The sequence below is a fragment of the Hyperoodon ampullatus genome (assembly GCF_949752795.1).
Source record: "Hyperoodon ampullatus genome assembly, chromosome: 12".
Lineage (NCBI taxonomy): Eukaryota > Metazoa > Chordata > Mammalia > Artiodactyla > Ziphiidae > Hyperoodon > Hyperoodon ampullatus.
The window spans coordinates 77463983-77490468 of NC_136925.1; the positions used below are offsets into that span (position 1 = coordinate 77463983).

The 26486-nt window shown below is 37.1% G+C and overlaps 1 protein-coding gene across 1 annotated transcript in view; it reads left to right on the plus strand.

Moving 5' to 3' along the window:
* The window catches only part of SCAF8 (SR-related CTD associated factor 8), a gene marked incomplete at its 5' end in the record, with an annotated part of 81791 nt that overhangs the window by 21680 nt on the left and 33625 nt on the right, over positions 1–26486 (plus strand). Inside the window, 5 exon segments of the mRNA XM_079716559.1 lie at positions 11984–12067; positions 15820–15864; positions 19974–20135; positions 22599–22752; positions 23830–23960. Of these exon segments, the coding sequence (XP_079572685.1) occupies positions 11984–12067; positions 15820–15864; positions 19974–20135; positions 22599–22752; positions 23830–23960 (576 nt within the window).

A 26486-nucleotide genomic window follows, 5' to 3' on the forward strand; every position in this document is an offset into this window, starting at 1 on the left:
GGGCTTGGTGTTCCCTTTTACAGAGTCCTCAGGTAGTCGTTTTTTATATGTAGTCAGTAGGGTTTACTTGTAGTCAGTGTGAGAGAGGGAGGCTACAGTTGCATACTCCATCTTGGCTGACTGTAACTCCTATGTACCTTTTTTAAGAGTATTTTTTAACCCGCCTTTTCCAGGGACTTGGGAAGGTTGTATAAATTTGGATGTTGGATTAAAGGACCATGCAAATAAGTTCTTGTGGCCTAAATTGAGTTCTTTAAATGGTAATATTTTGGGAGGGAGAGATGATAGTTTTTCTTTGTTACTAACACAGTTTTAAGCTATAACTTAGATTCTAAAATAGCTTCCTTTTTGACAGTATTTAAAACTGTAATATTAACCTTAGGTGTCTGCCATGCTTGAGAAATGGCATATTCTGCTTAATAATATAAAAGGTTAATTATTTATGTGAAACTGCTTATAGCCCATAGCAAAAGATAATTTATGAAGGACATAAACATTTGTATTTGTCATAATAATCTTGTTAGCACCTTTATATATATCAAATTCTGGCTTTTTGTTTTTCATTTTCTGGTTTTTTTTTTAATTAGAGGATCTCTAACCCACCCCTCGCCAAAGCTTGGTATATAGATTTGATCTTACTGGACAGATGTTTGCATAATTCAGATTTATAATTTAAAAAAAATAGGCATCATTTCCTTCTATAATATCTTACATTTTTAAAGAAGGGATTCTGGGGCTTCTCTGGTGGCGCAGTGGTTAAGAGTCCGCCTGCCAATGCAGGGGACACGGGTTTGAGCCTTGGCCTCGGAAGATCCCACATGCCGCACAGTAACTAAGCCTGGAGCTACAACTACTGAGCCCACGTGCCACAACTAGTGAGGCCCGCACGCCTAGAGCCCGTGCTCTGCAACAGGAGAAGCCACCGCAATGAGAAGCCCATGCACCACAAGGACAGTAGCCCCTGCTTGCCACAACTAGAGAAAGCCCATGGGCACCAACGAAGACCCAACATAGCCCAAAATAAAATGAATAAATTAAAAACAGAAAAATTAGAGAAGCTGCCGTCCTTTTAAAAAAAACAAAGGGATTCTAGATTTGAGATTCTGAAAAAGATGTACAATTTTGCATGCTCTTTACCATATCACATTATTACCTTCATTATGTGCTTAACTGTACTCTGCAAAGTGTTTCTATTTATTAGAATGTTGTCCATCGCCAAAAGCAGCCTATTAGTTCCATGAGAACAGAGACTGTCTACCTGTTCTATTGGATCCATAGTGCCTCGTACTAATTGAGTATATTTGGAATGAGTGATGAATTGTTGGGTTATAGATGATTTGCATTTTCTGCCGTCTTCATGCTTTTTTTTGCATTTTCCAGTTTTTCCGTAGTAAAATATTATTATAATCAGAAAAAAGTTATAAGATTTTTTTTAAGGTGATTATTTTTAATGTTCTCTCACAGGTTTTTAGGTATTATGTAACATTTCAGGTTTTGTGCTTTGGTGTTTGCAATTATTTATGCCCCCCTCCAAAGATGCATTTGAAACTTTGTTCTGAAGTTTTCATGCTGGCACAATATTTAGTGTAAAATTGGGAGTTCTGCTTTTGTTAAAAGCCTGATCTGGTGGTCCTCACAGAATATCTGTGATGTATCTTTTATTTAGCCTTTGCTCTTTAAACATTCTGATTGCTCAAGAATATTGTTAGTTCAGTAGAAGTTAACCCAAGTTTATAAAGAGCTTTGTTTCAAATACTTTTTACGAAGAAATTTACTTTAAAAACCTTAGAAGGGCTTCCCTGGTGGCGCAGTGGTCGAGAGTCCACCTGCCGATGCAGGGGACACGGGTTCATGCCCCGGTCCGGGAAGATCCCACATGCCGCGGAGTGGCTGGGCCTATGAGCCATGGCCGCTGAGCCTGTGCGTCCGGAGCCTGTGCTCCCCAACGGGAGAGGCCACAACAGTGAGAGGCCCGCATACCGCAAAAAAAAAAAACCTGTCGATATTAGTCACATTATTCTTTTAGAATGTGCTTTCCTTAATGTTGGATCTACTACTGTTTTTCTTAATGTTGGATCTACTACTGTTAGTCTAATGTTAACGTTCTCTGGTCACATTTTGTCATGTCCTGTGAGTCTGATTTTATATGTCACTTTGTTACATGCTCGTATTATCAGATAGTTTATATTGTATTCCAAACCAAAAGTAATATGGAGGATTGTGCTATGTAAAGAAAGGAGAACTCATATGTTAGGGAGTGAGAAGTTTTGGATATAGAATACTAGAATACCTAGTTTTTGAGCTGTTGAGGTAAAATTTGTAATGAGGTGTATTGGTTCTCAGGTATTAAAAGTTGGTGAATATTATGCTCTTTAAAATGACTATCAGTGAAACGAGTCTCTTATTTACTTTTTTTAAAATATAAATTTATTTATTTATTTATTTTGCTGTGTTGGGTTTTCGTTGTTGCACGAGGGCTTTCTCTAGTTGCAGCCAGCGGGGGCTACTCTTTGTTGTGGTGCGCGGGCTTCTCATTGCTGTGGCTTCTCTTGTTGCGGCACGTGGGCTCAGCTTCTGTGGCTCACGGGCTCTAGAGCACAGGCTCAGCAGTTGTGGCGCACAGGCTTAGTTGCTCCTTGGCACGTGGGATCTTCCTGGACCAGGGCTCAAACCCGTGTCCCCTGCATTGGCAGGTGGATTCTTTATCACTGCACCACCAGGGAAGCCCTCTTATTTACTTTTTATTCCTATATGCAAAATACTGAATTTCTATTTTTAAAGTTAAGAAAAGACAGAGAACTGTTTTATTTTGAAATTTTAATTTCTGTTGAATACTTTGAATTATAAAAATGGTTTTTGCAAAAATATTTATGAAAAGTAGAAAAATCTATACAGTCAAGTTAGAAAACTAAGATAAATCGTTCACAGCTTTCTTCTACTTTATTCATTTTCTGTTGCTGTGTAACACATTGCCACAAACTTAGCTTGCGGCTTAAGCACCATGTACTTATTTCACAATTTCTGTGGGTCAGGATCAGGCACTGGTTAGCTGGGTCCTCTGCTGATGGGCTCACTAGGCTGAAGTCAAGGCGTCAGCCAGGCAGGCTGTGCTCTCATTTGAAATTTGTGATCCTCTGCCCAGCTCATTCAAATTGTTGGCTTAATACAGTTCCTTGCCATTGTAGGACTGAGGTCTCCATTTTATTTGCTGGCTATGGGCTGGGTGTCTTTCGGAGTTCCTAGCAGCCACCCTCAGGTCCTAGTTGCCTTGTAGCCTTCTTATGTGTGTCTTCACATGGCTGTGAGAGGGAGCTAGTTCTCTGGCGTCTCTTCTTAGAAGGACAGTAATTTTATTGGATAAGGCCTTCACTCTTATGACCTCATTTAACCTTAAATACAATACCTCCATAAAGGCCCTATTTTCAAATACAGTTGACCCTTGAACAACACGGGTTTGAACTGTGAGGGTTCACTTATATGTGGAATTTTTTCAACGGTAAATACTACAGTACTAAACAACCTGTGGTTGGTTGAATCCACGGATACAGAACCGTAGATATGGAGGGCTGGCTATAAGTTATATGTGGATTTTTGACTATGTGGACGGTCATCACCCCTAACTCCTGATTGTTCAGTGGTCACTGCACAGTCACGTTAGGGATTGGGACTTCAACATATGAACTTTGGGGGAGAGATACTGTAGAAGGTCAGGGTTGGCGAGTGGAGTTAAAACAAGATTGTATTAAAATATAATTGTTACATTTTTCAGAATAACATATGCATGTAGTTTCTTTTTAAGTACAGAAGAGATTTTATTGGAAGCTCTTTCTTCTCAACCTATGCTGGATCTCAAAAAAGAACAGTGTTTTAATTCATAACACTTCTGATGATAACCTTCATATCACTAAGCAATAATTTTATATGTGTTTCTTTAATGGTCAGTTTTAGACAGTGACATTTTGCAACGGTAGGTGAGGCATTAGTTCACTTGTGCTGGTCCTGTCCTCTGAATACCTTGAATTTTTTTTTTTTTTTGTGCGGTACGCGGGCCTCTCACTGTTGTGGCCTCTCCCTCTGCGGAGCACAGGCTCCGGACGCGCAGGCTCAGCGGCCATGGCTCACGGGCCCAGCCGCTCCGCGGCATGTGGGATCTTCCCGGACCGGGGCACGAACCCGTGTCCCCTGCATCGGCAGGCGGACTCTCAACCACTGCGCCACCAGGGAAGCCCTGAATACCTTGATTTTGAATGGTGAGACTGGATTTTTGCAGGGCAAATTATTTCCCTCTTTGGCTGTATCTGTGTGTTTTGGGGCTTGTGGTTTTCTCTTTGTTTCATCAGTTAACCAGTCCTCTTATCACATTTCCATTTTCTGGAAATTTTCTTGTCTGCTTATTCTGTGCCCATTCCCATTCTACTTTTTATTGTGAGTTTTAAATACCTTTAAAAAATTATTCCTTTTTTGTCCTGCCAATAGAAGAAAAGGAAAAGGTGGTCAGCATGCTATCTTGAATTGAAAGTACCAAGATTGTGTTGGATCCAGGAACTTTTGTGATTGTCTTGATTTCTTACATTTGAAGGATCCTAACTCTAGTACTCTCGAGGCCCTGAAGGACCATTGTAGAGAAAAATGAATTGGATTGATTAATATTTTAGGTTCGCACTTAAGGTTAATTCTTATTGGACATAGAATCAACCTTGAAGGCATAAGATTAATCTGTAAATGAGCAAGATTTTACCCCAATTTAATGGTTCTCTTGGGTTTGTCAGGTCACAGGTTTTTTTGTTGCACTCTTCCAGGGTCATGGTAGAATTCATTTAATATTGCTCAAATTGGGAAAGGCATTAAAAGTTTTGAAGTGAAGAGTTTGCTTGGAATAACAAGCATGAAGTACAACATTTTGTTAAATTTTGGGTAATGAGCCTTACTCAGTGCATAGATGAGGAAAGGCCTGAATACACTTTGCAGGATGTGAGAGTGTCGTGTTTATCCAAAAACAAACAAGTAAACAAAGTTGCATGTTTGTAGGATTGAGAAATAAAGTTGCCCAATATCTGGTTGACCTGGTTTTGTAAAAATGTTATGTTGGAACACACCCTGCCCATTCATATACGAATTGTTTGTGGCTGCTTTCTTTACCCAGGGGTAGTGCTGAGTACAGGCATACCTCAGATGTTTCGGGTTTGGTTCTAGACCACCACAATAAAGCAAATTTTGCAATAAAGCGAGTCACATGAATTTTTGCTTTCCCAGTACATATTAAAGTTATATTTACACTATACTAGTGTGCAGTAGCATTCAGTCTATAAATAATATACATACCTTTGTTTTTAAAACTTACTGCTAAAAAATACCATCATCTGAGCCTTTGACGACTTGTAATCTTTTTGCTGGTGGAGGGTCTTGCCTCACTGTTGATGGCTGCTGACTGATCAGGGTGGTGGTGCTGAAGTTTGGGATGGCCATGGTAATTCCTTAAGACAACAGTGAAGTTTTTGCTGCATGGATTGATTCTTCCTTTTACAAACAATTTCTCTGTAGAATGCAGTGCTGTTTAAAAGCATTTTTCCATAGTAGAACTTTCAAATTGGAGTCAGTCCTCCAAAATCCTGCCTTATCAACCACGTTTATGTACTATTCTGTATCCTTTGTGGTCATTTCAGCAGTCTTCACAGCATCTTCACCAGGATAGAATTCTGTCTCATGAAACCACTTTCTTTGCTCATCCATAAGAAGCAACTCCTCATCCTTCAAAATTTTATCATGAGATTGCAGCAATTCAGTCACCTCTTCAGGCTCCACTTCTAATTCTACTTCTCTTGCTATTTCTACCACATCTGCAGTTTACTTCCTCAGTGAAGTCTTGAACCCCTCGAAGTCAACCGTGAGGGTTGGAATCAGCTTCTTCCAAACTCCTGTTAACGTTGATATTTTGACCCTTTCCCATGAATCATGAATTTCTCAATGGCATCAAGAATGGTGAAGCCTTTCCAGAAGGTTTTCAATTTACTTTGCCCGGATCCATCAGAAGAAGCACTCTTTATTGCAGCTATAACCTTACGAAATATATTTCTTAATAAGACTTGAAAGCTGAAATGACACCTTGATCCATGGGCTGCAGAATGGATGTTGTGTTAGCAGGCATGAGAACATTAATCTCATTGTACATCTCCATCAGAGCTCTGGGGTGACCAGGTGCATTGTCAGTGAGCAGTAATATTTTGAAAGGAATTTTTTTTTTTTTTCTGAACAGTAGGTCTCAACAGTGAGCTTAAAATATTCAGTATGCCATCTTGTAAATAGATGTGCTGTCCTCCAGATTTTGTTACTCCATTTAGAGAGCACAGGCATAGTAGATTGAGCATAATTCTTCAAGGCGGTAGGATTTCCACAATGCGAAATGAGCATTGGCTTCAGCTAGTCACCAGCTGCATGAGAGTCAGCCTGTCCTTTGAAACTTTGAAACCAGGCATTGACTTCTCCTCTCTAGCTAGAAAGTCCTACATTGCATCTTCTTCCCACATAAGGCTATGTTGTCTACATTGAAAATCTGTCGTTCAGTTTAGCCACTTTCATTAATGGTCTGAGCTAGATCTTCTGGAGAACTTGCTGCTGCTTCTCCATCAGCACTTGCTGCTTCTCCTTGCACTTTGATGTTATGGAGAAGGTGACATCTTTCCTTAAATCTCATGAATCACCTCTGCTAGCTTCACACTTTTCTTCTGCAGCTTCCTCTCCTCTCTCAGCCTTCAGAGAATTGAAGAGAGTTAGGGACTGGCTCTGGATTTGGCTTTGGCTTAAGGGAATGTGGTGTCTGGTTTAATCTTCTATGCAGACCACTAAAACTTTTTCCATATCAGCAGTAAGGCTGCTTTGCTGGCTCATCATTCACGTATTCACTGGAATAGCGCTTTTAATTTCCTTCAAGACCTTTTCCTTTGTATTCACAACTTGACTGTTTGGTGCAAGAGGTCTATCACCCTGCCTCCTTCACTGACACAGGGTTGCCACAACCTTCAGTGTGCTAAAAATACGCCACCTGCAAAGCACGGTGAAATGAAATATGTCTGTTGTGCGATAGCAACTGTGTAGCCTCCAAAGCCTAAAATATTTACTGTGCTGACCTCTGGCCTAATCAATAATGGACAACTTAAAAACTCTTTATTAGAAATGAGTTTTTGGGGGGAGTAACCAGCAGCCACTGAGAAATCTCCATTTAGGTTAAAGATTTCACAAACCTTGATTGAAGTCATTAGAAACTGATTTGATTTGAAGAAGTTGTTTTCACATCTAAAAATGTGCATTTCATGTGGTACCTACAAGTGATAGAATAGAAAATTTAAACGTTACTGATCGAAAGAGCACTCTGCAGTGTAACTGAAAGGAGTTGAAAAACAAAAGAATGAATGAGTTAGACTGAAAGCCCAGGCTGTTGTTTAGTATCTTTCCTTTGAATCCATAAGTCTTGAGTAGCCAAAGGAAGGACACATCAGGACTGGGACTTCACTAAATTTTAGTAAAGGTATTCTGTGAAGAATTAGATGAAGTGATCTATGCCTCTTTTCTGGCTGTCAGATTTAATAAAGAAATGAGATTTTAGAGAATCTAGATAAATTGTTAGCTGGAAGCACATATATTCAGTGGGCCTTTGAAAAGTACTTAATTGCTTAGTATTTTTCTAAGTAATACCTTAAGTTTCTGCAGTATTAAAAAGAGGGTCTCTCAGACTTCCCTGGTAGTGCAGTGGGTAAGAATCCACGTTCCAATGCAGGGGACATGGGTTCAAGCCCTGATCAGGGAACTAAGATTCCACATGCCGAGGGGCAGCTAAATCCGTGCACTGCAGCTGCTGAGCCCCCGCGATCTGGAGCCTGCACGCCATAACGAAAGATCCTGCATGCTGCAGCGAAGACCCCTAGTGCCGCAACTAAGACCTGACATAGCCAAATAAATAAAAGTAAATAAATAAATTTAAAAAAATAAAGAGGGTCTCTGATAAGAGCTGACTTTTCATGCTGTTGAAATGTTTTACAAGTCTAAGTTATATTTTTCTACCTCATTCTCCCAACCACCCGCCTCCCCCCAAAAAAAGGAAGGAAGAAAGAGAGGAAAGCTTTTGATCTGCTACAATATGGACCAGTGCTTGACTGAAACCTTAGGGCTTTACCACACAAAATGAAAGAAGTAATGTATTGTCAACTATAGGAAGACCCTGGTGCCTCTTCATTGCCCCAGTCATATAAATTACTATGGAATGTACCTTCAGGTACCTGAATGAATAAATGTTTGATGCATACTTTAATATTACTCATTTAAATGGAGAATGCCTCCAAAGAGAAGGATTTTAATTTAATAATGGCTAACCCTGTTGAGTGACTTAAGTGTGTTCTAAAAGCTTTATATGCAATGTTTCTGTGAAATGAGTATTGCTTCTGTTTTCTAAAGGAGAAAACTAAGGTTCAGAGGTTTAGCAACTTTGTAATAAGGTAACATAGTTGGAATTAAAATCCAGGTCTTTCTATGCAAAGCTTGTACAATGCTGTGTCTTATATGTATTTGTTCATTTTAATTTATTCTTAACAAATTCTTATTCTCAACAAATTCTTATTCTCTGCCAGACACTGAGGATACAGTTTGGACAAAGGGGAAAAAAAAAATCTAAGCAAAAAAGGCCGAGTTTCTCTTCTTAGAGCTTATTCTTTAGTAGGAGAGGGCAGGTCTGGATCTCAGATGGGCTGCAGTCTGGGCCTGCTAAGAACTTCTGGGAAATTGACCTTTGCTTTACACAGCTTGCTGAAAACACTGTGTTGATGTTATTTTGCACCTAGTGAGGTGATTGGCATACAGTTAGATTTTCTAAAACAGACAGGTAGGAATTGAGGCCATGAGTATATTAAAATTCCCTGTGAGTTTGACAGAGGTAGCTTCTTAAAGGATCTGATGGGATCTTTTTTTTTTTTTAGTTTTTTATTTTTATTTTTTTATTTAACAAATTTAATCAGTTATACATATACATATGTTCCCATATCCCCTCCCTTTTGCGTCTCCCTCCCGCCCTCCCTATCCCACCCCTCCAGGCGGTCACAAAGCACCGAGCTGATCTCCCTGTGCTATGCGGCTGCTTCCCACTATCTATCTACCTTACGTTTGGTAGTGTATATATGTCCATGCCGCTCTTTCGCTTTGTCACAGCTTACCTTCCCCCTCCCCATATCCTCAAGTCCATTCTCTAGTAGATCTGTGTCTTTATTCCTGTCTTACCCCTATGTTCTTCATGACATTTTTTTTTCTTAAATTCCATATATATGTTTCAGCATACAGTATTTGTCTTTCTCTTTCTGACTTACTTCACTCTGTATGACAGACTCTAGGTCCATCCACCTCATTACAAATAGCTCAATTTCATTTCTTTTTATGGCTGAGTAATATTCCATTGTATATATGTGCCACATCTTCTTTATCCATTCATCTGATGGGATCTTAACCCCGGTTGGGCAGTATCATCAAGTGGACACTTCTGTGGGAACTTAAAGGGAAAGAGGTTTATACTTCTCCCAGGGTTGATTTCAGTTTGGACAGCTCTTGGTGTTCAGTTAACATCTTATTGCTTAGACTGCATTAAAGGAACTTATATCCTTTGTCTGAAGGACATCAGTCTTTGTCACCCTTTGGGACAGTCCTTTTAAAAATCAAATATTAGTTAAATAATCATGCAAGTAAGTGTCAAATTCTGTGATGAATGCTTCAAAAGTGAGTGACAGTACAATGAGGGTATAAAAGGTGGTATAGGGGCTTTCCTGGTGGTGCAGTGGTTGAGAGTCCGCCTGCCGATGCAGGGGACACGGGTTCGTGCCCCGGTCCGGGAAGATCCCACATGCCGCGGAGCGGCTGGGCCCGTGAGCCATGGCCGCTGAGCCTGCGCGTCCGGAGCCTGTGCTCCGCAACGGGAGAGGCCACAACATTGAGAGGCCCGCGTACCGCAAAAAAAAAAAAAAAAAAAAAAAAAAAAAAGAGGTGGTATAGCTCTGGTTGGGGAGCTGTAGGGAAGGCTTTCCTCATTAGGTGATGCTTTAACTAAGGTGAATGAGTTTGCAGGGAGGCCCTAGTTCTATTCCAAATAGAGGAAACAAGCCCATCTTTAAAGGCTCTGTGGCAGGGAGCTGAAAAAAGACCATTGTGCCTAGGGCGGAGAGCTGGGGAGAGGAGCATGGTGTGAGATGAGACTGGAAAGGTAGACAGGAATTAGAGCAGGCAAGGGCCTTGTATGTGTAGATTTTTGTGTATCTCCAAAGAGTGGGAAGTCATTGAACTTTTTAGGGTGGTAGAGGAAGTGGGTGAGTATCAGTCACCTGATCAGATTAGTGTTTGAAAAGATAGACATGCCATCTCAATGTGCAAGATGAAGGTAATTTGGACTGTGGTCATGGTGGTGGTTGGAGGAAGAAGAGGAGGCACACATGGAAGAAAATGGGTGAAAATCAATAGAATTCAATGATGAATAGGTTATAAGGGCTGCTGGAGCAAAGGCTATAGAGCAGCGGCCCCCAGCCTTTTTGGCACCAGGGGCCAGTTTCGTGGAAGACAGTTTTTCCATGGACGGGGTTGGGGCTCCGGGATGGATGGTTCAGGCGGGAACAGGAGCGACGGGGAGCAGCAGATGGAGCTTCGCTCACTCACACCCCCACCCCCGCTCGCCTCCTGCTATGCGGCCCGGTTCCTGACAGGCCGTGGGCCACTGCAGTCCCGCCCCGGGGGTTGGGGAGCCCTGCTGAAGAGGACTCCCTAGTTGTTTAACCAACCAGTGTTGTTTTGAGTTGCTTTGCAAGTCTGTTTAAGTTGTTTTTGCGATGTTCTGAGGGCCAAAGCTTAGTTTCCAGGCTTCTAGTTAATACCTTACAGCATTGTAGTTAAATTCCCAGCATCATTTAGTACCAGTTTTCATCAGTATTTATTTAAGCTTAGTTATTTGTCTTTTGCCTAATTCCCCCACCTTGTCTTCATCCTTCTTCTCTCTAAGCAGTATTATTATCCTTTGCGTATATGAGAAATCTTACAACAAAAATTTGGGACGGAGGGGTGGGATTATTGCTAAATATTAGATCTCTTGACTTCTAAAAACAATTATATTGAGATATAATTCACATACCATGCAATTAACCAATTGAAAGTGTATAATTCACTGGTTTTTAGTATGGTTGTGTAGTCATCACCACAGTCAATTTTAGAATATTTTTGTCACCTAAAAAACATGCTTTACCCATTAGTTATCACTCCTCATTTCTCCCCAGCTCCCCCAGCTCTAGACAGTCACCAGTAGATTTGCCTTTTCTGGACGTTTCATATAAATGCAATTCTGTAACATGTTTTAAATATGGCTTTTTAAACTGAGCATGTTTTCAGGGTTCATCCGTGTTGTAGCATGTGTCAGTACTTCCTTCCATTTTCATGGCTAACATTTCATTGAATGGGTAGAAGAAATTTTGTTTATCCATTCCTCAGTTGATGGACATTTAGGTGGTTTCCACTTTTTAAGTGAATTTTTTATGAATAATGCTGCAGTGACCGTTTGTGTACAAGTTTTTATGGGAACGTATATTTTCACCTCTGTTGGGTATATCCCTGGGAGTGGAATTGCTGGGTCATATTACATATTATTTTTCATTTTTTGAAAAACTGCCGAAATGTCTTCTAAAGCTGCTGCACCATTTTACATTCCCATTAGTAATGTGGATAAGGGTTCGTTTCTCTACGTCCTTGATAACACTTGTCTTTTTGATTATAAGCAAGTAAGTGTAAAGTGATAATCTCATTGTGGTTTTGATGTGTATTTTCCTGATGGCTAATAATGTTGAACTTGATTTTTAAAAGAAAAGCAGCACTTTAATTTCACTGAGGATATAAAAATAGAAATGGTTGGTAATTTCATGTAATTGCTTAGAGACCAGTTTTGCTGTGTTTAAAATTTGTTCTTCTTTTTCATCAGTTGTATTCCCTGAATGACTACAAGCCACCCATTTCTAAAGCGAAAATGACCCAAATTACTAAAGCAGCCATCAAAGCTATTAAGGTGAGTAACACCTTTTATTATGTTTTTCAAAGGAAATACTACACTAATATTTTGGAGGAGGGATGATTTTTATAGATTATATGTTGTCTTCCTCTTTTCAGAGTTAGTACATGTTCAAGGGAAAAAACACAAAAATGAAAATCTGTCACCTGCAAACTCTCTCACCTAGAGATAAACACTTAATAGCTTGATAAATATTCTTCCATAAATTTGGAAGCAATCATTTTCCCTTATTTTTCTTAGGTAAGATTTTAGATGTAGCCACATTGTGGAGAATGTGTTTAACATTGTTATTTGTCACACTGACTTTACAGAATCTTGAAATACGAGTTAAGAAAAGGTTTCTTTAAAAAAGTTAATGTATTGCTCTTTTTCTTATTGATTGTATTATAGATTTAAAAATGGGCCATTATGGAAAATAATTAGGCTTCATTGTACATAGGACATTTAAACTGTGGGAAGAGGCCACAGGTATTTAGCCATTGTTCTGATAACAGTGGTTTTGACTTACGGATACTTCTGAAAATCTCAGGAAAAGGTTGGGTCATCTCTAGAGAAATACACATATATACAGAATTTTGCATAAAATTTCTTGGTTTTAGGGACCTTATGAAGCTCGACCATAGACATCTCTCCAAAATGTTCTTGTCCCCAAAGCTAAGACTCCCTGCTCTAGTAGGGTTGTTAAAATTGAGAATGAGTGAGTGCTTATTTTTAATTAAGTAGGTATTAACCTATAGATATTTGATGATATGTTTTCCTGCTCTGAGCATTAGCTCATAACCAGAAGCACCATTGTTTAAATAAGTCGTCTTTTTTGTTTTTTTGTTTGTTTTTGGCCACACTTCGCTGCTTACGGGATTTTAGTTCCTCGGTCAGGGATCAAACCCAGGCCCCGGCAGTGAAAACGCCTAGTCCTAACCACTGGACCACCAGGGAATTCCCTGAATAAATTGTCTTTGACTAATAGCATTATCTGTTAGATTTAACAAATTCTTCTTTACAGAGAATCACTACTAGGAGAAAATTTAGGTAGTTGATTTTGCAGTGTTCTAATGCCCCAAACTTAGTTTTCAAACTTATAATTAATATCTGACAGTATTATAGTTCAAATCCCTGTATTTATGTGCAGAATATCAAAGAGGGGATAAGAACAGTGATCAGTAAACACACTTAAGATAGAGAATTCTTCAAAGAAGTGATTTTTCAGTTTATCTGACAGACTCAATATAGAATGTTAGTCTCTTCTGCTTGCTTTATACTCTTCTTCATTGTGATCTGATTTTTATGGTCATGATCCTGAGGGTATGCAAACGTGTATATTATAATCATTTTTATTCTGTGAAAATTAATAATTGATGCATTTAATATAACCTTTTGTTGAACAGAATACTTTTTAATTAGAAGACTCTTTAAGGAATAGGTATTAACATTACTTTCATTTTTTAGACGTTGGAAGGGTCTAAGAGAAGTAATTTGCAACAGTCAGAATAAAAACAGCTAGATTTTGATTTTCTCTCAATTAAGAGTCTCAACATGTTATACTATACTATTTTGATTTATTGGTACTGTCTTAATGTTTTTAATTTTGAAAAAACAAACATGTTGCATAATATAATGAGCAACACATAGCATCTTAGATTCACCAGGTGTTAATATCTTGCTACATTTGGTTTATTTCTACACACGCGCGTGTGCGTACACACACACACACGCACAGACACTGAAGCACCTACATACACACTTCCACGTTTTTTTGGCTGAATCATTTGAGAGTTCGTTTTAGTGTTCATTCAGAATAGCACGTAGTCCCTAAATACTTGTATTTCAGTGTCCTAAAGCAAAGAGATTTCCTAGGTAACCAAATACACATCACGTGCAAGAAATTTCACTTTGATATAATGTTATTATCTAATATATAATCTACACTTTCATTTACCATTTGTCTCAGTATTAACTTTACATTTTCAGGATCCAGTCGAGATCCTGTCATTTATTTATCCTGTCGCCCAGCCTTTTTGCTTTGTTTTGTTTTTGTTCTCTTTTTCATTACATTGACATTTTTTAAGACTTCAGACCAACTGTTTTGCAGTACTGTATTAATTTAAACTGCATTTGATACATATGTAAGTTGATATTTGAACTGCCTTTTAAACCAGATTTAGATGATATTGTGTTTCATATTAAGGTAAGTCATTGGCTTTCTGTCAATGTTTAGAGACATGATTATTTTTCTGGGTGCTTGTTAACATTGCACACCACTGTCCACAAAACCTCTGATAACCTATTGTGGAAGAAGGCCTATGTGAGTTGAGAATCTTTGAATTAACAGTAAGTTGTTTTACTCTGAATTACATATAGTACATGAAGTAACTAGAAGCAAGAAGCAGTGCCAAGATGTCTTCCAGAAAAATTATTATTTAATAAAAACCACTCAGTGTGTAATTACTATCTTATATATTGATTTTAAATGTTTAGTTACTTATAAAGTGCCTAATAACTTTTAAGTAGTTGTTTGGCTTTTTTTTTACTTGAGTAACTTAAACTGTAGCATAAACTGTTACTTTGTAGTAAGGAAACTTTTATTGTAGATTTTGATTTGGTGAATATGAATAATGAGATTTTCCTTTATTTTTTTTAAATACGCCTTTTTATATACATTTAGTTAGTTAGTTAGTTAGTTGGTTGGTTGGTTGGTTGGTTGTGCCAGGTCTTAGTTGCGGCATGTGAACTCTTAGTTGCAGCATGCACATGGGATCTAGTTCCCTGACCAGGCATCAAACCTGGGCCCGCTGCATTGGGAGCGTGGAGTCTTAACCACTGCACCACCAAGGAAGTCCCAGTTTTCTTTTGTTTTTGACTTTATAGATGTTGGATTTCTTGCTGCAGTTTAGTTGAAAGTTCTTGTGTCTCTTCAGTCTAAGGGGATGTCCCTTAAGAGCATAATTCATGGGATCAGAAATATAAATAGAAGTACAATTCAGGATAGTTTTTTTTAAACAGAAATGTGCTGATTGTGCAGTTGCCATTGAGCTATTAAAATTAAATTAGGTACAAATTCCAGATAATTTTTGTTTAACCTGTAATTTTCATCTTATTTATTTTCACGTTTATTCATAATGTTTCATAGAACTTAAATGTAAGTTTTCGCATAATTGATAGAAGCCCATTTCTAATTTTTAATGTGTGTGCTCACTTCTCTTCCTGCTGATTCATTTTGGCTGATCCTTTAGAACATTATACTTCTCTGTGTTTTGTTATATATACTTGCAGTTCCATTTTCCAGGAGAAGCAGAAGAAGATAATGAAGTTGAAAACATCTCCCTTGCACACGTTTATTAATGCTCTTTATTTTCAGTTACTTGATTTTTCTAGTACTAACCTAATTTAGCCAATAAAACGATACTAAAGGAGATCTTTACTTTTTTTCCAGGTAGGAAGAATGTACATCTACCAGTGTCTTACCACCAGTATTTTGCTGTCAACCTAACTATTTGTGAAAGTTTGCTTTCTTAAAGACTGTAATAGAATTCTTTTGTATCTGTGTTAACGTAACACACTTTGGATATACTGATCATATACCTACTTGAAGAATCCCTTTACTAATCATAGCTAGTTTAATCATGAATTTAATCAAAATTCATGATTAAAATTCATTGCTTTGATAGACCTTTGAAGCTATGTTAAACCGTACGTTTAGCAGGAAAGTTCTAATCAAACATTTAAAACCACATTTCTTTTTTTTCTTTTAGTTCTATAAACATGTGGTACAGAGTGTTGAGAAATTCATTCAGAAAGTAAGTATATAATTTTCTATATATATGCTAAATGTTCTGTAACTATAGATTAATGGCCTGCGCTCTTCTCTTTTAAATTGTTTAAATTGTTTTGATGGACCGTTCAAAAGTGATTCCATTTGTTTTAATATCTGATTAAGTAATAAAATGAAAGTGCTTTTTGGATAATTCTAAAAACAAAAGCTTTCAGATACATGTTTTTGTTAATTTGCATTGCCATAGTGAGCATCCGTCCCTTGAAGAAAATGTTTCAATATGATTGATATTTTCTAATTAATTAATTAATTAATTTTTTGGCTGCGTTGGGTCTTTGTTGCTGTGCGTGGGCTTTCTCTAGTTGCGGCGAGCGGGGGCTAGTCTTCATTGCGGTGCGCAGGCTTCTCATTGCGGTGGCTTCTCTTGTTGCAGAGCACGGGCTCTAGGCACGCGGGCTCAGTAATTGTGGTTCGTGGGCTGTGGAGTGCAAGCTCAGTAGTTGTGGCACACGGGCTTAGTTGCCCCGCGGCATGTGGGATCTTCCCGGGCCAGGGCTTGAACTCGTGTCCCCTGCATTGGCAGGCGGATTCTTAACCACTGTGCCACCAGGGAAGCCCCCCAATATGACTGATTTTTAATGAAATTATAGATTCATTATTTTTTATAGCCTTTAAAGAAATTCTCCCTTTTATTTGAAGCTGAATGCTTAGAGAGCAGTCTTCCTTTTAGATAAGATGTAGTAAAATGTAGTAAAAATACCAGCCACCTTCCTTCTGCTGATTCATTTTGTCTCATCCATTAGGGCATTACACATCCTACATCTTATTATATAGACCTGAAGTTCCATTTTCCAGGGTAGGCAGAGGGAGATGAAGTTGCAAACAGCTGTTTGGCATACACTTAGTAATTTTTTTTGTAACCAGGGCCCGAGGTGACTAGATTATATTTCTTTGCCCCTTTGTGATCAGTGCCCTATTTGTGCCACGTTTTTTTGGCAGCAGTACGTAACTTTTATAACTTGTAAACTTGTGCTGTAGGAAATCTGTAATTGAATTTAGGTTTTGTATTCTGCCCATTGTTCATACCTAGATGTAAGCAGAACCAGTTTGAGGATCAGAGGTACATGGCATTAAGGACTTGGCAAGGTTGCAGTGTGTTTCTTGAACGAAAATAGTTGACTGGAGCATGAATCAAAGTGATATTACTCTGTCACTAAACTAGCTAGATAATCTTGAATAAATCAGTTAACCTTTATGTGATTCAGCTTTTTTTCTCTTAAAGTCTTGTTCTCTCAAAACTTCAAGTATTGGTAAACCATATTTTGAGGTGAACAACTCATGAATTGAAGCTTAAGGCATGGGGTAAAATAACACATATGCTGTGTTTTAGGTAAATCCAACTAGAAAATACAAATGTTGGTGATTGGAAAATTTCACTGTTCTAAAGCTTTTAAAAATCTTTTTTAAAAGGTTCAGTGTCTAAACAGTGCTTCTTAAACTATTTTTGTGCACAGGAATTACCTAGAGATCTTGTTGAAATGCAGGTTCTGTTTCCCTAAGTGTGGGTTAGTTAGGCTCTGATAACCTTGGCAAGTTAGGCTCTGGTTAAAAAGATTCTCCTGAGAGAAGACCTTGTGAAGAACTGAATGCTCTGGCTGTCTCAGAATGGTTCCTTTTCCTCTCCTTCTGTTGGAAGCATGCACTGTTCACTGTGAGAATTCGTTTGGTATTAGGTATAACTGTTTCCTGAGACAGCCCTCTTTTCTTACATGCTACTGTCAGTATCATTTAGTGCTTTGTAAGTACAGCCACAGTTGTTATTCAAAGTGTAAAAAATACCTCATGACATTGGAGTCTTAGGAATTCTTGTGTTTTCAGTACTGCTAGAACTTGAAAAAGAGATTGAAAACATTTCAGATTTTTTGGTCTTAATTCTCCTCTCAAGTTTCTAGTTGGTGACTTAGCCAAGTTTACCAAATATTGTAATTTTAAAACTTCTACAACATTTAAATCGTACATAATTTTTTTTGGCCATTTTATGTGGCAGACACATAAAAATGCCTAGTCTGTCAGTGAAGGAAATTCTGTACCATAACATGTTAATATAGTGTTTCTAAAGATATCGTGGAAGAAGAATTATCTTTATAGCTTAATACTAAAACTGCTAACGTTTTTGAAGCTTTGAAATCTTCACAGTAGGCGAGGAAGACCCATTTATTGTGTTATGTACTCATGATTCTTACGTATTGTGAGTTTATAATAGAGTTTTTATTATAAATCAAAGAAAAAGGTGTATTTGTTTAAACAAAACTCACTACATTAATCGCTTTTATTACTTACCATTCAGTATTAATTTTAATAACTCTTACCAGCAACTTATAAATTTTATTTAGCCTTAGTCTCAAGATAATCATTTCTATAAAGTAATAGATTATATATCAGATTATTTTATCTGTGTTTTTGGCATTGGGAAATAGATGATTTTTAACAGAGTTGTCTTGCTTTTCATTAAATCAAAAAAATTTTCTTTTTTTTACTGGATGTATTATTTGCCTGGCTAGGTGAATATTTCTTTGAATGTATGGTAGTCAAAGGAAAATAACCTTGGCCAGATATATGAACTGAGGGACAGATATGCTAGATTTGGGGGGAACATGAGGGAAAAAAAACTATTTCAGACTTTTAAAACAGTAACTTTCAACAGAGCAGACAGGGTTTTTTTTGTTTTGTTTTTTGTTTTGCGGTATGCGGGCCTCTCACTGCTGTGGCCTCTCCCGTTGCGGAGCACAGGCTCCGGACGCGCAGGCTCAGTGGCCATGGCTCACGGGCCCAGCCGCTCCGCGGCGTGTGGGATCCTCCCATACCGGGGCACGAACCCATGTCCCCTGCATCGACAGGCAGACTCTCAACCACTGCACCACCAGGGAAGCCCGAGCAGACAGTTTTGAACCTTTTTGGTAGGTTAAACCTAAAACTTTAATGTCCAGTCACCAGCATTACTGCCCTTTTATTAAATGTTTCAAGTACTAAACAGCCAGAACCTTGCAGTAGATATTTGTGAATTGGTGCTAAAGGTCTCTTCATTTTCTTAATAATGACCTTAAAGAAGGTTCTTAAAAGGGATTTGAAGGAACAAATGAAGAATCATCTTGTCTTTTTGCAGAATGAAATCACTCATTGTCTTGACTGAAAATCCTGTTTAGAAACATGTATGTGTGTGTTGGAGGTGGATTGAGGATCCTTTACCCACTGGTCCTTGGGTTTCCAGGAAGTTTTTCAAGAATGCAATTTTGATTTAGTCCATATATGATTTCTATGAAATTACTTTGGGTGAAATACTTACCTAATTACACCCAGAATTTGAACCTGCTTTTTGCAGCCATAATTTCATTTTAATCAGTATATGTTTGGGAGGCAGGTGTTCTTATGCTTCTGGATATGGAAGAAATTGAAGCAGTGAGCTTGATAGTGAAAGGATTCTTCCTTGTGCTCAGGAAAGTAGGAGACTTTCATATTCTTCAGATTGGGTAATGGATAAGGTTGAGAAACATTGTCAGTGGAGTAGCTAAAGAATGTTTTCATAGGATACATTCCTAGAATCATAATGGTAGTGTCTTGTCTTTTGTATAGGTGTGGTATTTGAGAAAAGTTTTGAAACTTTGGGTTCATTGTGTTTGGAGTGTTACAATTTGTCATTTGATTTGTTCCTTCATTAGTACAGAAATCCTTTCCCTATATGTTTCAGACGAAGTCTAAGGCATGTTGGCAATGCTTTTTACCAGTGCTTTTCTTTCCTGAATTTGCTGCTTCCTTTTATTTGGCTTTTCAAAATCATTAAACAATTTTTTTTATTATAACAGTACCTTACCTTTTGTTTTTTATTGTTCAAGCTGGTTGCTCAGCGCTATTTCAGAACTTAGGTGATTGGCAGTTGAAGAGTATGTAGAGTAGCCAGAGTAGATTCTTTCCAATGCCGTTCCAGAGACAGACGGTGTGGAATAGTCAACCTCGAACATTCATCCCCTCAGCAGGAGCAGTGTTTTTGTGTTTGTACAGGATTTATGGTGGCATTTGTATATCAAGAATTTTAACCTTTTCATTTGCTTCCCTTCCCACTCTTCTTTTTTTCTTCAGTGTAAACCAGAATACAAGGTACCTGGACTTTATGTTATTGACTCTATTGTACGACAATCTCGACATCAGTTTGGTCAAGAAAAGGATGTGTTCGCACCCAGATTTAGTAATAACATCATTAGCACTTTCCAGAATTTATATCGTTGCCCTGGAGATGACAAGGTATGCTGTCTTTTTTCTTTTTTTTAAGTCACTACAGTAATTACCTTTTTTGTCTTAATGAGACTCTTTACATTATCTTAATTTTATCATTTTATGTTATTGTTTACTCTTTGTTATTCCGAATTTGAATATTTAGTTATCGCACTCTCCATGTTCCTTTTTGTTATTAGACTTTTCTTAAACAGAGTGGAAAGATATAGTTGATTTTGCTACTTTTTAATTTATTGAAGCAGTTGGTGTTAAAGAAACTGGCTCTAATAAGCATTTGGAATTATCCTAAAATCTTATTTATTTACACACATAACCAATTCAGAATTTTGATTATTTGACATGAGCTGATGTTTACCTATTTAGTGTCTGTGAAAAATGGATTTACCAAATAATTAATAGAAAATAACTGCATATCAAAATTCCTTTGTCATGGTAGAGTTTTCTTAGTGCTAGAAACCACACTGCTGGGTCTGCACGATCTGAATGAATAAATATTCTGTCCCCCACTAAACAGAAGCTTTGGAACCTGAGGGAGAATAAAAAGGCGCTGTTTATCCTCATAGGTGCTCAAAGGTTACATATCTTGGATGCTGATTTGGAAATTTAGTGTCCTTTATCTGAGAGAGTTGATTGCAATATTGATTTTGTAGGAAAAGGAATGAACAGGTGAAGACGAACTGTTACTCTGAGGAAGAGCCACAAAACTTAAAAGCTCACCACAAATCTTTTACCTTCCCTCAAGTACAAGATTAGGTAGTTTTTATTTTTTTATTTTTTATTTATTTATTTTTTTGCGGTACGTGGGCCTTTCACTGTTGTGGCCTCTCCCGTTGCAGAGCACAGGCTCTGGACGTGCAGGCTCAGTGGCCATGGTTCACGGGCCCAGCCGCTCTGCGGCATGTGGGATCTTCCTGGACCGGGGCACGAACCCATGTCCCCTGCATCAGCAGATGGACTCTCAACCACTGTGCCACCAGGGAAGCCCTAGGTAGTTTTTATTTTTAATAACTATTGTACAGTTTTGAAACAAAAAAAGTCGTTATAATAGATAGATATGGAGATAAATTTATCATTGTATCATTCTTTGTAAACTGTTCTTGGATATGCTTCTTGAAGCAGATTTTTTTCTTTTAATTAACTTCGGTATGTTGATAATTCTATGCAGGGAGAAAGAATGCTTCTAGTTTTTAAATAACCCATCACAGTTGAGACTTAAAGTAGATGCCTTAGAATCCCACATAAAATAACTCATTTGAAATTTTATATAAACATTTTTTGAAATAACTTAAACACTTTGATTTAGGAATTTCACTAGTTTGGACTTGGATTTCTATCAATTACAATGAACAAGTCAGTCTTGAATTTGTAGATTTCATAATAATAATGTTTCTCATTTATAATAAAGTTTAGTATATAGGAATTTTTTTTTAATAACCATAGTAGGAAAGATTACATTGCTACTGTAATCTCAGTGCATAAACTCCATAAAGGAGAGGCATTATTTGTTTGTGTGTAGGTAGATACATACAATGATACTTAACCAAACGGGGACTACTTTTAGTGCTTGATGAGTATCTTGGGAACTGGAAGATTTTTTTATGTAAAGCAAAAAAATATGAGGTACTTTCTTAGTGCCCACATCTTAGGAAGAATAGTTAAATCAGAAGATATGAAGCATTCTTTGTTTAACTTCCTTATGCTTCATTTGAAATACAAAAATTTACATGTTAATTTAGCTTGGACATAGTTTGAAAATATGTTGATATAATATTATGAGTGATTTAAAGGTGAACCAGATATTCTTAAAAATTCCTTATTTTACTATTACAAAATAGATTATTTAATAAAAGGCTCTTTTTAATACTAATTTCAGCCTCTGTCATTTAAATTATTCTACTGGAGTTAAGTAGCATTACAGTAGTCAGTAACTAATACTGCTGTTTACAGAACTTTTATATGCTGAACAGTGGTGGCAGAAAGTAAATTTGGTTAAATTCTTATGTGAGGAAATACCCTTTCTTGTTCTTAGATAGTTTTAAAATGAAAAAAATTTTTTAAAGTCACATAAGATAGAGATTTTCTCTTGAAGTTACTTTTTTTAAAGATAAAATTAAAATCAACAGTAAATATAACTTTAGTGCTAAGCCTCAGAATCCTTAACACAGTTCTCCAGCTAACTGTAACCATCTCGTTAGTGTTCATGTAGAAGGTGAAACCTAGTTACCATTCCTTCCTTCTTTCTGCTAAATATTGCTTTCATTAACTTGTATATTCATCAGAATGAATATTTTTGCAAGTGAGTTAAAGTTAATAAATGCAAAATTGTAGAAACATAATATCAGGGCTGGAAAGTATCATAGCAGTATTTTAATCCATCCTTCCTATCTGTTGTCCAAGTAGCCTCTATGATATGACTGTGCTAAGGTTTTGAAAGCAAAAAAACCAAAATATCATTTTTCTTTTTTCCTGTAGAGTAAAATAGTGAGAGTATTAAACTTATGGCAGAAGAATAATGTATTTAAAAGTGAGATTATTCAACCTCTTTTGGATATGGCAGCAGGGATTCCTCCTCCAGTTGTCACACCTGTTTTGGCCAGTACTACTGCTGCTATGAGCAATACCCCAGGTATGTTGCTTTGATAGATTTTCTGAGTATTCTGCTCATGCTTTTCAGGTGATTATTCATATATAAAATAATAATTTGACAGTGCATGAGAATTTGTCTAGCATTAGGTAAATGAAGGGAAATGCAGTTTAAGTGAAAAGTAAAATCAGAAGTTACACTTGTGTGTAATTCTTTTCTAAAAATTAAAAAGCTTAGTTTTTAAAATCGCTAGAAACATAATCAGCTTTGGAAATTGGTGTGTCAGTTAAGTTTTCCCTGATTTAGACTGTAATCTTTTAAACTTGCATATATATCATCTTGATATTCACAGTGAACTAAGACTACTAATATAAAGAGAACCCTGAAAAATTTATTTAATGGAGAGAAGAATGTTTAGTAATAATCTCAAAATCATGTGTGTGTGTGATTTTTTAAGGTATTTAAATGACATTTGAAACTTTTTATCATAGTCCAAGAATTACATTTGTTAGCATTTTGGTATATATTTAGTTTTTGATGTGTGTGTATACATATACACACACACATATTTTGGAACAAAAATAGTTTTATGTTATGCACACTATTTTATAATAATTTTTTTGATGAAAGATTGCATTTTGAATATTTCCTTATGTCACTGAATTTTCTTCTTTAGTAAGATTTTTAATGACTTGCAAGTATTATAGGCTCCTTTATTTTGTTTATTTTTTTAAGTTATTTTTTATTTTTGGCCATGCCGTTGGGCATGTGGGATCTTAGTTCCCTGAACAGGGGTTGAACCTGTGCCCCTTGCATTAGGAGCGTGGAGTCTTAACCACTGCACCACCAGGGAAATCCCTGTAGGTTCCTTTAAAGTAGTAACTTAGTTAATTGAGAACAAGTATAGATAGCTCTTTTAGGTTGGTTTTTTTTTTTAATTGTTGTTTTTTTAACATACCTAATCCTGTAATGGTTTTTCAAAATGGAGACAGTAAAATTACATTTATATAAATCTGTACATATTTTATAAAGGTGAGAGAACAAATCTCTCTACTTCTCCAAGTCTTATTTATGTACTTACATATTTATTGGGGTTGGGTTTGATGTCTTTTCTAAAAGGAACTCCTGTGACACCTGTTACTCCAGCCAATGTGGTCCAAGGTTTACCTGATCCGTGGGTGTCTCAGATAACAAATACAGATACACTTGCAGCTGTAGCTCAGATCTTACAAAGTCCTCAAGGCCAACAGGTGAGCAGCTTTTTTATTATGTCAATGATTTAGGACTCATTATTTTCCTAATACATTGTTTCATTATGTACCACCTAAGGAGTATGTGTTTTATTTTTTAAAAATGACCACACTACATATAGTATTGTGTAACTTGCTTTTTTTTTCATTTAGTAATGCATCATGAACACTTTTATGTCATTAAAGATTATTTTACAAATAATTCCTTCTACACCAAAATAATTGATTCAGTGCACAGTTTGTGCCAGACGTTATTAGGTGCTATTGTTATTCCAGTAACAAGGCAGGGAAGTCTTCTACCTTGGAGAAGATACCTATATATCTTAGGGGAGACAAACAATAAAGAAGTATAAAATATTATTTAGATAGTGATATATGACTTAAAACAGGGTAAGTCTTTACAGTGACTAAGTTTGGGGGAAGGGGTCAGAATTAGGGTAGCCAGCATCATCAAAAACTCTAGAAACAATAAATGCTGGAGAGGGTGTGGAGAAAAGGGAACACTCTTGCACTGCTGGTGGGAATGTGAATTGGTACAGCCACTATGGAAAACAGTATGGAGGTTCATTAAAAAACTACAAATAGAACTATCATATGACCCAGCAATCCCACAACTGGGCATATACCCTGAGAAAACCATAATTCAAAAAGAGTCATGTACCAAAATGTTCATTGCAGTTCTATTTACAATAGCCCGGAGATGGAAACAACCTAAGTGTCCACCATCTGATGAATGGATAAAGAAGATGTGGCACCTATGTACAATGGAATATTACTCAGCCATAAAAAGGAACGAAACTGAGCTATTTGTAATGAGGTGGATAGACCTAGAGTCTGTCATACAGAGTGAAGTAAGTCAGAAAGAGAAAGACAAATACCGTATGCTAACACATATATATGGAATTTAAGAAAAACAAATGTCATGAAGAACCTAGGGATTAAACAGGAATAAAGACACAGACCTACTTGAGAATGGACTTGAGGATATAGAGAGGGGGAAGGGTAAGCTGTGACAAAGCGAGAGAGAGGCATGGACATATATACACTACCAAACATAAGGTAGATAGCTAGTGGGAAGCAGCCGCATAGCACAGGGAGATCAGCTCGGTGCTTTGTGACCGCCTGGAGGGGTGGGATAGGGAGGGTGGGAGGGAGGGAGACGCAAGAGGGAAGGGATATGGGAACAGATGTATATGTATAACTGATTCACTTTGTTATAAAGCAGAAACTAATACACCAAAAAAAATAAATAAAAAGAGGGTAGCCAGGAGAAGGCATCTTTGACAAAGTGGCATTTGAATTGAGACTTTAGATGGAACTAGTCATAGCAAGATACGAGGATAGTCTAGCATCTGTTTGGTTTTTTTTTTAACTTATCCTCTCAAAACCAGATTAATTGTGATCTGAATAAGTAAAAAATGGTACAGTTTTGGACTCTTTAAAAAGACAATCTCAAAAAAAAAATGGAACCATTTTAGTGATTTACAAATGTAAAAAAACAATTCAATTATCGTCTTAGATTGGATCCAGTTTCTACATTTTTGGGACAGTTGGGAAACTGAATTGGATATTAGATTAAATTATAGAATTACTAACCTTTTGTGATAATGATATTTTGAAAGTAATTCGTAAAACAAATGTCATTTTAAAAGACATCTATTAAAAAAATACTTTTGGCCAGAGTGTGGATTTTCTGGAAGAATAGTACAAGGAGTCAAGAAGACACAGTAATCTCTAAGATGTGAAGTCAGAGCAGAGGAAAAAGTAGGGTGTTGCAGTGTTTGAACCTGGGTGACTGAAAGAATAACAGTGCTATGGGGGAAAATGGAGCTGTCAAAAGGAACATTTAAAACGTGTAAAGGAGAAATGTGATATGGCCTTACTTTCTTCTTTCCTCCCTCTCTCTCCCTCCCTCTTATTCATCCATCCTGTTTTGGAGCTTCCTCAGTGCAGTAGCTCAGCTATCATATGTTTTTGTAGTTTCTTTCCTATCACATTAGTAGTTTGTAGTAAATGTTGATATGATAGGTGAAGACTCTAGTTTGTTTCTTAATGTTGCTATTTCAGATGAAATTATTTTACTTACCGTCATCATGCATGTTTTTACCTTCTCCCACTGTAAACTGAAATTTACTTAAAGAGTGCAAATGTCTTATTTAGCAATAGCTTTTCTATTTTTGTTTTTCTATTCTAAACTGATAATTTTCAGATTTAACTTGGGTTTACATCTTGAGTAGGAAAGTATTAATTACTACTAGGTTATATATAGGGTTTACTGAACTGAAATATCTTCAGCATCTTACTACTGTTTCTGTTTTTTAAGAGGGATGGTGAATGGGGGGACAGGGGTTGCTTGCAACTCTTGTTGACACTATTCACCTTTAATTTCTTTAGTTTCAGACTGCTCCAAGGGACAGATTTCTTATTTTCTTAGCTGCTTTCAGGAATGTGTTATCAGATGGTAAATCTGAATGATAGTAAAAGCAGTTGTAAGTGCTTGTCCTTTTACAGAGATCGAGTTAATTG